Below are 12,323 nucleotides of genomic sequence, written 5' to 3'. Positions count from 1 at the left end.
TGTGTTTATAACAAGTGAACACTATCCGGTGGCAGGCAGTGTACTAAATTGGCTCCTGGCGTCTTAATTAAAAAAAAAAAAATCAAGCCACCAGAATTTGATTATTACTTATGTAAAAAGTATGTATATATTAACATACATATGAAACAACTTACAAGTTGGTAAGATTTCTGAGCATCACATTCACTGGCTTTTATAAACCTTATTAAAAACTGATCGGAAGTAGAACATATCAAGTGGTGATCTCCTGAAAAAAGTTTTATCAATTTTTAAACTATTAAAGTTTTTCTTAATAATATTGTTTGTTTTTTCCAATGAATAGTTTAAACATATATAATTGTTATTACATAAATAACAAAACGACTGCTGCTGTTCACCTTCTCTTTACAGAGGACAAGGATGTGTTACTTTGAAGAACATAGACTTTTTGGAGAAGAAGAACTGATATCGTCAAACTTTACCTATTTTCTATTTCTCTTTGTCATGACAGGTCAAGAGGTGTTACTGTAAACAGGTGTTACTGTAGACTCTTTTTGTCGCGCAATTTTATCAATGCACAACTGTCCAATATCATGGGTTTTCTGCCATTATATCTAGAATGATTGTAGATAGATGGGGCTATGCTGTAAATAAAAGTTTGCTCAGAGATGAAATTTCTTAAAATTTTTGGAGAACGTTATATCACATTTTACAATCATATTCATTGGCCAACTTTTATTGTTTACATGTCTAGGTTAGGCAGTAATTTCTTTTCAAACCGACCATTGATAAAACTTTACTCTCGATATCTGTATCTAAATTATTTTAAATCAATATATTGTAACATTTCTAGGTTACAAGCTAAGTCAGCCTACATCGGAGGAACTATTGTTCAATATTGATTTTATAGAATCGGCTGTGGATAGCAAACAAAGTTTAAGGAACGCCCTCCAATAAATTTCCCGTTCTAGTTGATCTATCAATAAACATTAAAAAATTACATTCATGAAGTGGGTAAAAGTAACAATTAGTTATCCCCTGGCGCAGATAACGTCGAACTATCAAAAATGGATGTGGACGGGAGCGAAAGCAAATACTTTATAATTAACAGTTTTTCCAGCGAATAAAAAATAACCCCTGCGGGATATAAACTGGGGAACTTCCACGCTTCTTACCACTACACCATCACTCACCCTAATATCATAAAATTTGATTTATTAAGAACAGTAATAAAATCAAATTTATATGCTGTTAGGAAAGGGACACGCGAAGATTTCTGGTTCAAATCCCGCTGCTGCCTTTTTATTTTCTTCTACTAGGGGCTTTTTTCTGAACGGAGATGGGCAATGTTTATTGTAACGAGAGAACTCGGGCTGGAGGCCAGTTCAAAGAGCCTTGCGCATAGACCTTTAGATGTAAAAGCACCTTAAAAAAGTTATTATGCTTAATTAAGTAATTTGAAGCATGCTTACTTCAAGTCAATTATCCCTCTTTCTAAAGATATTCGAATCCATTTGGACAACCACATCCTGTGGTTTCTTTTTAATAGGCTATAGTTTATGGTTACTACATATTCTAATTTATGATAATTGCTGGAAACCTCCTTTCAAGTCTCTGGCTTCACTGATTGGGAAGTTTAGGAACATTGAGGCACTTACTGCAGACTCTGGAAGCACAAGAAGTGCCTGGTAAGCGATATGTTTGTGGAATTCGTCTAGAAGAAGAGGAAGTGAGACTTGACTCTTACAAGAAGTCTGTTTATCTAGACCCTAATCTATTTAAGCGTTCCATAATATGAATGATTGCCAGATTTGATTTTTAAATACTGAAACATATATAAGGTATTATTGATGATTTCCCTTAAAATTTACGGGCTCGAAGCGGTTAAATAAAAATGATTCATCTAGAAATTCTCATTCCATTTGAAAAAGTAAGTGGTGGGGAATATTAGATTCTCGTGCCGGAAGGGAGCTTGCAAGTATTGGTACTAAACGCCTGCCATAACGTGGGTAGATCACTGTACGCTTGAAATTTCTTCTTTGTTAATGTGTTTACAAAGAGATGAAGATCTACTTCCGATTCTACGTAAATATGCTACCCAAACTGCGTAATTAACCCCCTCCTACTTGTAGTCCTGACGACTACAAAAATAGTTCTCCTTCGTAATTCTGTGATTCTGTTTTAGAAGTGACCTTTAATGCTGTTCCTATTTCATTTATTTGTTTCTTTCCGCAATATATAAATCTGATTAGATACTTATCGGTCTCGTATATACACAAAATTGTTGCAGTTTCAAATACAAAACCACTCAAAGAACAATAAATCAAGTGAGGATTCGCCAATTTTTTCCGATACCCACTTCTTGTGGTACTTTCGGTTGTTCGATTTGGAAAAAAAAAATTTGCATCTAAATTCGAAACAAAATTTGAACCATGATTTTCTGATTTCTTTATCACGGAGAATCCACAAACGGACCAAGTTGCAGCAGTCATTTTTCCATACTGTGGGGCTTTTTAAAACTGCATTTCTGCGAAAACACAATATCAATTTTCCAATACCCCCTTTTGCGAAAAAAAAAAATTACCTTTAACAAGGCGTCTCACTTCTTGAATAGTGTTTTCAAATTCGCCTGCAGTTAGTGGTAAAATTTTATTACGAGGTATCACCATAATTCACAAGATAACAGGAACAACATCACTCCATAACAAACAGTTCGTTGTAACTATCAAACCTATAAAAGTCATTACCCCCCTTATTCATTGACTATCGCTAATTAAAAACTAGGTCATTACAAAAAAAAAATAAAAATCTCGACAAAATAAAAACGATTCTAAGATCAACTATAACACTTTGTTTCAATAATATTTAAGTTGCTTGTATTTGTTACAAATTAAAGGTACTATTTTCATAAACAAACTTTATACTTTTATAAAGTGAATCCAGTGTATTTTGTTCATTTTTTTTTTGTTTTTCATGTTTGATCACAAACCATTTAAACAATTTATGGATTTAAAAAATGAAACTAAATTTATCAAATTGCCACAAATGTCTCCTCTATATAAATTTTTTCATTTAAAAAATGTCCTATTACAATTTATATATATAAACATACAATATACAAACTCATAACGTAACTCTTTTTTTTTCCTTTATTTATTGTTTTAATTTACCACTGACCACCTATATCATCACTACACAATTGTAGTAAAATTATTTCTGTTTAGAGTCGCTGTTATTATATATATATATTTTAAATAAGCTTCTTTCATTTTTAAAAATTATTTTGTAATTAAGCTAATTGCTTATTCAAAGCGCTATAAATAAGTGCTACATATATATTTTGGTTTTGTGTGTTTTCCCATAACTATACACCTTCATTTTTAATCACATTTATAGTCAATTTCATATTCAAAATTTCAACTTTCACAATAACTCTAAATCTACTATTTAGCTCCACATTTTCTTTTTTGCAAATCGAATACAATTTTCCGTCTAAGAAAGAAAAATAAAACAACAATTTTAGTTAGCTCTGAAACATTCAAATTTACATATATATAAAATTGACTATATACATGAGTGATTTTTTTGCTTTTTGGTATTTTTCTTTTAACATATAATATTATTGATTTGAACAAATTTACAGTATCTATTAAACTTTCCATGTGCCCTTTATTCGTGATGGTACATATATACATTTCTCTAACTCCATATACAAAACCTACTAGAATTCTTTAATATATTTTGCGTCTCTGTCAAAATATATTCGAAACTTGCATTAGGCTGTAATTGATTTGACTCCATGAAAGTATTTAAAAAAAAAGAAACCTTATTTCAAATTTATGAAGAATAATGAATCAGTTTTTTAACCCACGTTTCTTTTCTCCCACGTTTTGGCAAATTTACTGCCTTTTTAGGGTAGGAAAGGTTTTTTTAAGGAATTAAACCACCATATCAGTAATTAATTTGAAAATATTAAAATTATTCAGTTCATTTATTTAGTCTTAATAATTAATTTTGTTTTTGTTTGGTCAGTATTTATTCTTTGCCTACGGTTAAAGTTAAAAATAGAAGTATTTGTCGTTATGTGTTTTTACCTTTATCAAAAGGTCAATCATATGTTCTCCACCTTTTGGAAATAAGCAGATTTTGGTAGATTAGTTAGGAAAGAATATATACAATATATATTTATTTTTGTGCGATATCTTCGAAGTTGGTCAACTTTCTCTTAAAGAGGCACACCTAAAGTTTCAATATTTAGAAAAATTGAAAAAAAAAAAATTTAGAATGATGTAAGGAAAAATTTAATTTTGGAGAAAATTCTAAATCTTTCTACGATGAGATTTTAAGGGTCTGTTAAATTTTATCTGGGAATTTTGAAGATTCTTCTGAGGAAGACAATAAATTTGTCGAAAACGTTGGCGTACAGATGGAGTTGCTGTTTTTTATTTGGCTAGTTTAATCCTAAATATTGATTACTTCGTCATACAATTTTTTTTTTTTCATCGCGCAACAGTATTTTAGTCAAGTCTTGGCACTGTGAGGTGATACAAACAAATTTATAAAACCAGTGAAATAATTTAAAATTTGGGCAATGTTACAGCATTCTGTTAAAGAAGACTTTTCGTTAACAGCTGCAGCTCAATAAAATTTGTAAAATTGAGGGGATCATTGCTTTATCAATTCGTGCTGCCCACTGTTGGTTTAAAGTTGATCCTACATCTAGGCGAGTTTAGGGTGTCTCACTCTACCACAAACAGGCATGTGAACTTAGAAACTTATTTTTAACCCTCATTAAAGTAAAATATATAAATACGTGAAGATTTCAGACATCGCCTGTAGCTTGCTTTCACTTAGAACAAAAAAGGTCAAAAAAGAGGTCGTACCAAGGTTCTGTCCACTCTTTTCTAAGAGTTCAATAGTTTCGTAACCTGAGATTATAATTGGATAAATATACGGTGACCATATTGAAGATTTGTTAATTAAAATATTTAGTGGATGTAATAAAAACACATATTTGTACTTGGTTCCCATTGCATTTAGCAGACCATTAAGGGCAACTTGACAAAGAAATAAAATGCGATATCTCAAAGACTCGGATGCATAATTCCTTTCAAATTTTCTTCGCAAAATGCTCTTCTTACAAAAGTATAAGGGAAGCGGGAACTCATTGAATTTAAAAAAGTCAAATTCAAAACATCATAATCCTGAAAAATGATTTTTTTTTGTTTACTTCTAATTGGAATCCAATTTATTAAAACATACGACTGCTGAAATAAATGAAAAAGAAAGATGGTTATTATTTTTTTTTTAATTTTATAAAATTCAAAATTAAATGAGTCAATGATAAATTATTATTAGATGGATACAAAAATTGTTTATACAATCATGGAGCCCTGTAACTTACAGACAGTGCAAATAATAAAGAAAAAAATAAATGTGCTTCAGGCAAAAATCCTACTTTTTATTACAAATTAATAGTGTACCTTGTTCACAATAGAATAACTAATTCCAGCAATTAAATTTAACAAACTAAAATTATTCTAAAAACGGAGGCGGCTTTAATTTTAACTAAATTTTTATTTTCACAATATTGATTTACTAGACATAGAACTAAAGACTGATACGCTCCTTTTCTGTCCAAAAGAAATTAAAATAAAACAATAAGTGAATATTCTCTTTGACCAAATATAAATGGACATTATTGAAGTCAGCTTTATTTATTAAAACATTAAATATTTGCCACAAGTGTGTAGTGAAATCTATATATATAAACACTTTCAGGTTTTACTTAATTTTGTCTTGTTTGTTCTTTTATTTACATTAAAATTGTTTATGAAGATTCTATAATAAGAGTTTGAAGGAGAAGGAGGTGCAAAATTGTTTTAAGATTCGTTTATTTCGGACTTTATACGAGACAATTGTAGAAATTGTCAGTGAAGAAAAGATCATACGATAACATTTAAAATTTTAATTATTAGTGAAAATAGTTTTTTGTTGTATTGTTTTTGAACACGTCTTCATGTTAGGTTCAAAAGTACATTGAAAGAAAAAGAGTAAAAAGTGGTTATTGAAAATCTGTAATATCAATATATTTCACTTTATTTATTTATTATTTTTTTTGGAAAGATTTTTCTTTTATTACAAATTTTATAGAAATAAATAAGCAACATGGTTGCATGGTATTCTTTAATTATTTCTATTATGTTCTAAGCATTCTTTTTTAAATCTCTGTTAATATATATTTATATATTAATTAAATATTGTCTCTTTGTTTATAGAAAACACTACAAGGGTTATTTATTTTTTTATAATTTTTATAACGCTATAAACTCAATAAATTAGAAATTAATCATTCAGTGGCAGTGTGGTATTTTTTTTTTTTTATGTATATTACACATATTTGTACACCTTGCGCATACAATTTACATATTATTTTTACAATTATTATGTAATTTAGGAAGAAAGTTTAATACTAATTAAAAACAAAAACAAATTAAATAAAACATGCTTTAAACAAGATTATTGAAAATGAATTTTTTAAAAAATATGGTCTGAAAAATAGTCTCCTCTTTTGGTATAAAACGAACACTAAAGGAAATTAAAATCATTTTCCTTTGTAGATTATTGAGATAATTTTTCAGCCGGGTTTCACTACAATTTAGATGAAAAATGTATTTCTATTACTATTAATTGGTGGTTATCCTTGCGTAGAGGGAGCTGTTACCTTTTTTATGCTATCTCCCATTTTAATTTTGAATGCTACGGGTCGAATATTTCATTTTTAAACTGGTGAAAAAAAAAGAAGAAATAATTTCCTTGTAATATCTGAAACTAATAAGTCCTTCACTTCGAAAATAGGTTGGCCAAAAAGTAAGTCCCGCGACCCGGAGTATCTATAAGGGCTACCTATGGATAAAACACTTTTTTCAGACTATGTACTTTATTGGACTTGGAAGTTAATCTAACGGACTTATTCTTCTTAGTACAAAATGATACTTTTTTTCTGGGTTTAACAGTGCGAACTCTAAGATCTATTACACACTTATGGTACACTTTTTATGGTGCTATGCGAGTCCTTACAGCAGCACATTCAGTTCCAGATATCAAATAAAACCAGGGAAGTAAAAAGATCCAAAAGATTTCAATCTCCTCCAGTACTTAACAGCTTCCTGGATAACCTTTGATAATAGTATCGCAATCAGCCAGTTATTTTGGTGTTTCCCCCATTTGCCTACAGAATCTAAAGGTGCCATCTCATTCCTGACCCAGATTTTTTTCAGGAAACTCATAGGAGAAATCCGATGTTTGCGGAATTCATCTTCGCTGATGCAGAAATTTTTCCTCAGAGAGGAAAAATTCCGGACAAAAAAAACTTTCTTGATGCTGCTTATCTTGGCAGAGTTTCTGATTAAATTAAATTGCTGATCATTCTGTCCAATAGTACTGATAAGGAATGTACTTTTGATGAATAGGAAGGCTTAGTAAATCTGGGAATGAACCCTCACAGTCCCAGAGGGCTCCTTTTCAAAATGAGACTCCCCCACCAGTACTGTTTGGTTTAGGAACTTGTCAAACACCTTTTGTGATTGCTTCCTTATCAGATACCATTTGATAACATATTTTTGAACGAACTGTAAAAATCAAATAAATTTACGTTGATGTAAATCAATTACTGGCATCTTCAAATTTTAAACTACTTTTCAGCCAGTTTAAAAGAATTCCTTCAGGTTGACTAGAACAGTGTGATAAAAAAAAAAATCCATTTTCATTAATCTAATTGAAAATAAATAATAAAAATTATGAAAAAAATATTAATGAAATATTTTAAATTAACTAACAGTTTACAATCACAATTTGAAGTCATTTTCTTTCCTTTGCAACACAAATTAATTAGCTATATTTTGTTAACATTTAGTCTAGTATTTATAATTTGCCTTGGGCCAACATTATTTCAAGTACTTTTAAATGTTTATTTATTTTTAAATAATTTTTTCGTTTGTTTTAATGAAAAACAGTTACATTAATTTCTTTGTTAATGTTCTTAATGAAATACTAATACTGATTTGTTTTTTGTTTTTTCAAAAACCAGATTACCAGAATTACCAAGAAAATATTATTAATGATAAAAATGACTTTTTGTATTTTTATTGATAAATCATAAAAAAATTTGTGCTAATAACTATTTAAAGTTAAATATTTTTATCAAAATTGTTATTCTCTCTTAAATTGGCACTATAAAACTCCTGATCGTCATTGGTTACATTTATTTCACTTCTTCAGCAGTTTCTAGATATTTTCATATTCATTTAGATATTCTGTAGGTGATGCCCTTTTGTATTTTAAACATTATTTTCCTTTTCTTTTTAAAATAACTAAAAAAATTATTTTCTCTGAAAAAATAGGTTCAAAAAATAAAAATAAATTTGTTTTATTTATTTATTTAACGATATGGTACGTTTCTATGAACGGAAAGTTTAATTTTTATTGATATATTAATTAATATGCATCGTTTTGGTAATGATATGAAACAAGAAATGATATGTAAGTTAATGAGACTCATTAAATAAAAATAATCTGAAAATAATAAATTTTGCAAAAGTAGTAAAGGGTAAAATTTAGGAGTTTAAAGGTAGCATTAAACCATTAACACCAACTGAAACTTTTGGAATTAAGAATGCTAATTAATAAGTGGTACTTATCATTTCACGCAAAAATAGATTGATATTGGAATTGGTCATCTTATCTCACGGCTTAAGATGACAAGCAAATAATGTGTCTTATGGTAATCTTTAATTACCAGCCGTTACAAAAAGTAGTTTGTATCATAGTCAGCATTTAGTCACACTTTCAATCATTCTTTTGTTGTTGAAGAGTCAAAAACCTCAAAATATCTCTTTATAGTTTTTAAATTTTTGTGTTGTGGAGGGAAACGGAGGTGCACAGATCTCATAGTAGTCTACTAATTGAACTGTCAGCTGCCTCTGTTTTTTTTTTGATAAAACATTGGCTTTGTTTACAAATTTAGTCTGTCATTAAAAAAATAAAATAAATTATTCAGAGTGCACTTTTCTGTAAAGTTAATTTTTTAAACTTTGGACCACTTGATAAGCAACATTGAAAAGACATAAAGATATAACTTAGTGGGCTTGGTAAAAAGCAGAGCACTTTATGAATAGAACATTCTTCATGTTATACCAAACATTTACCACAACGCCTCGAGGTTTTTGAAAGGGAAGACAGACATTGGTGCTGTACAATTGCAGCATGAATGACTCAAAAAAGTCAATTCGGCTGTTTTCGAGTTGCCAATCATTCGCTAGCAGGCCAGTTGCAGATTTCAATAAGATTTTGACATTTTGTTGTTGCAGATATACTTTAATTAATTGAAACAGCTCATTTTCTTTTATGTCTATGATATATGGAGTGACAGAAATTACCTCTAATTGTTAATCGAGGATTCCTCAGCTCGGTTGGCTATTTCACCTCTCTCTAAAAGAATACTTTTAATAACCTTCCAGACTTCACAAACTGACTTGATACATTCTTTTTTTTTCATTAGATACAAGAAATCTTCGATTTTTATTTTTATATTTTTAAGCAATTTTGCTTTCTTGACAGCTCTTCAGTTCATCCGAGATACACATTGGTGTTAATTAGATTTAATTTTTCTCCTTCTAATTAAGAAAGAATGTAACTAAAAGTTTGATTAAATACAATACAACTTCTTCATTTTGTAAATGTTCCATATAAAAGAATTAAAAATTTAATATCTTAGGAAAAAAAAAAATGTAAAATACTTCTAAATTACCCCGACTCACTTTTGCATTTTGTGTTTGATTTTTTGGCAGTATTTAGTTGTTATATTAGTAAGACTAATAAAAAAGAATGAAACCTTCCTAAATCTTGTTTTGCCCTCACCTAAAATTTAGATTAATTAATTTTATTTATTTTTTTCAAGTTAATTATAGATTATCTTTAATTTTCTCATAAACACATAATATATACATCTTCCATTTTGCTTAGTTTAAATTTTCAATTTATTTAACAAATTAAACAATTGAAAATGTAAAATATATTTTTAATATAATTTTTGTGTTAGAATTGTCCCTTTTGTTTTTAAATATATAGTTCTTTAAAGTTAAATTTAATCACTTTTAAACATTTACACTCATTCATTCAAATCTTTTTTTTTTGTTTTAGAAAAATTCTAAATGCCACAGACATATTTTACTTTCTTTTAATTTTTTTATAAATTAATATTCGTTATGAGAAGTAAATTAATATGTCCCATAGAAAATATCCTGTATAAGAACTATTGTCACACAGTTTTCAGAGACTCACTTAACCGTTAATTGACGAATATCAGCTAACAACTACGAAATTAAAACAAATGTCTCCTACACACAGGTTCAAACCAAAGAAACAAGCACAGTTTTATACAATTATTGATTTTTTTTTCTTTATATTATTAAATTTGCGTGCAGAAGAAATTAAAGATTTCTAAAGAGGAAAAAGTAAGAACACCTAATATTTTTCTTTTTTTAAATAATTTTTTTTTTTTTGTTTCTTATGTTAATTGCAACAAATGGTCACACGTATACACAGCTTCGTTATTCTAAAACAAACCACGCAGGTTAGATATAGTCCAAATAATTAAAAGTTGTTAAATTTTTGTTTTGAATTGTAGTTTAAAGTTTTTGTACAAATTTTTGGAGGCACGGTGAAGTGTCTCAATCAATCGTGAAGATCCGTGGGTGCTGGGTACCTGCTCCTCACCGGACATACCCTGCAGGGCTCCATGCCTACCTCTGCAAACATCCAAATTAATAATTATTTCTACTGAAAAAAAAAAAGAGAAAGAAAGAGAATAAAAAAATAGTGATAATGAAAGAATTGGGTTCACTATAAATTTAATAATTTATTTATAATCCATTCAAACAGCAAACATGTAGGCTGAATGCTCAACAGTGAGATGAGATAACTTGTAAGGTATGTCAGTGATTTCCTAGAGCTTCTAACCTTTAGGATTGTAAAATGAGAACCCATGGAGGCATTTAAAGTCACTGGAGGACTCAGGTTCAATCAAGAAGCGTTCTATAAAAAAAATAAACAGGCAGAGAAAACATATAAAACCACTTAAAAATAAAATTGAAACCTATCGTTTGTTAAAACGCATAATTTATAAGAACAGTTCAGGTTAGTTTGTCATTAAATCGGTTAAAAGCATTTGGTTAAATGTCCGAACCTTCGATCCTTACTCACTTAAGTTCTCAAAAGGGACCAAAATTCTTTGAAAACAAAGACTATGATTTTCGAGCTTATTTGATTAACTTCAAAAATGATTTAGTTTACTTAACAGACACATTTAACGAATTTAATTAAATGAATCTGCATTATTATATTTCGAAACAACGGCCGAACGTAATGGGACTTAGGCCAAGAGTAGGGAAGACAGGAAACCTTACAATGAATCTGCAACTTCAAGAAGATGAAATACATTATTTAAAGGAATGTTACTTTTTTTTTTGTTAATAAAACTTGAAAAACAAAGTTCAAACAAAAACAGGGTGGGAAGATGAATGATTTCACCAAACAATTATTAATGCAATGAGCAATAAAAATTATATTTTATTATTACTTAATCTCGTTTCAAATTTTTAATTCCGTGGTGATTTCAATTATTAATTTACATAATTCATATTTTAAGTTGTTTTATTTATTTTATGATTTAAGGTGCGTCAACATCTGAGGTTATTATTCAGTGCACTGCCGGCCTCCGTTCTCTCCGTTACAGACAACACTGTCCATCACCGGAGTGTATGAAGCTCCAAAGAAGAAAAAAAAACAAGGGCCAGCAGTTGGATTTGAACCCAGGATCTCTGCGTGGGATCCAACACGCTATCCGCATAGCGAATCCCATCCCTAAGTGTCTTATTTGCAACCAATTTTTTTAGGTAATTCCAGTTAGGTAGCAAAAGTACTAAAAGGTAGTCAAAAAAAAAGTAATCGCCTATTTTTTCAGGCGGGGCTTAACGTCCAACTACCAATTAGGTGTCGTGGCCGGAGGCGACTAGCAAACACATACTTTACAGTAAATTTCTTTTATTAACTATTAAATAAAATCCAAGACCGGGAATCGAACCCAGTACCACAATGCGTATTAGCTTCACAGGTCTCGCCTCTAACCGCTCGGCTACCGTGGCGCCTCTAAAAAGTAGTATCTTTGCCTTTTTTTCTTTTTTGGTTGCTCATAAAAAATACATTTGGTGGACGGTTGAGAAAAAAGGTTTAGAAATCAATGCTCTGACCCTAGCAATTAATTGGATAAAATGGTGGATGAAACA

The 12,323-nt window shown here is 29.6% G+C and overlaps 1 protein-coding gene across 5 annotated transcripts in view; it reads right to left on the bottom strand.

Moving 5' to 3' along the window:
• The window catches only part of LOC141456073 (clavesin-1-like), a 497,988-nt gene that overhangs the window by 4,822 nt on the left and 480,843 nt on the right, over positions 1 to 12,323 (bottom strand). For 3 of the 5 annotated variants that reach the window (XR_012459571.1, XR_012459572.1, XR_012459573.1), the window contains exon 8: positions 2,897 to 10,787. Coding sequence is in view for 2 of the 5 variants with exons in the window: in XM_074131694.1 (XP_073987795.1) it covers positions 156 to 247; positions 2,564 to 2,648 (177 nt within the window). In the remaining 3 variants the exon portion in view is untranslated. Of the gene's footprint in view, positions 1 to 155; positions 248 to 2,563; positions 10,788 to 12,323 lie in introns of those variants that run through there. The other 2 variants (XM_074131694.1, XM_074131691.1) reach the window with 1 other exon arrangement.

This window comes from Rhodnius prolixus, unplaced genomic scaffold (genome assembly GCF_049639745.1).
Source record: "Rhodnius prolixus isolate KJV_2025 unplaced genomic scaffold, Rpr scaffold_4, whole genome shotgun sequence".
In the NCBI taxonomy this organism is placed as follows: Eukaryota; Metazoa; Arthropoda; class Insecta; order Hemiptera; family Reduviidae; genus Rhodnius; species Rhodnius prolixus.
Note: the sequence above shows the minus strand (reverse complement) of the source record. Positions and strands in the feature narration are given on the sequence as shown.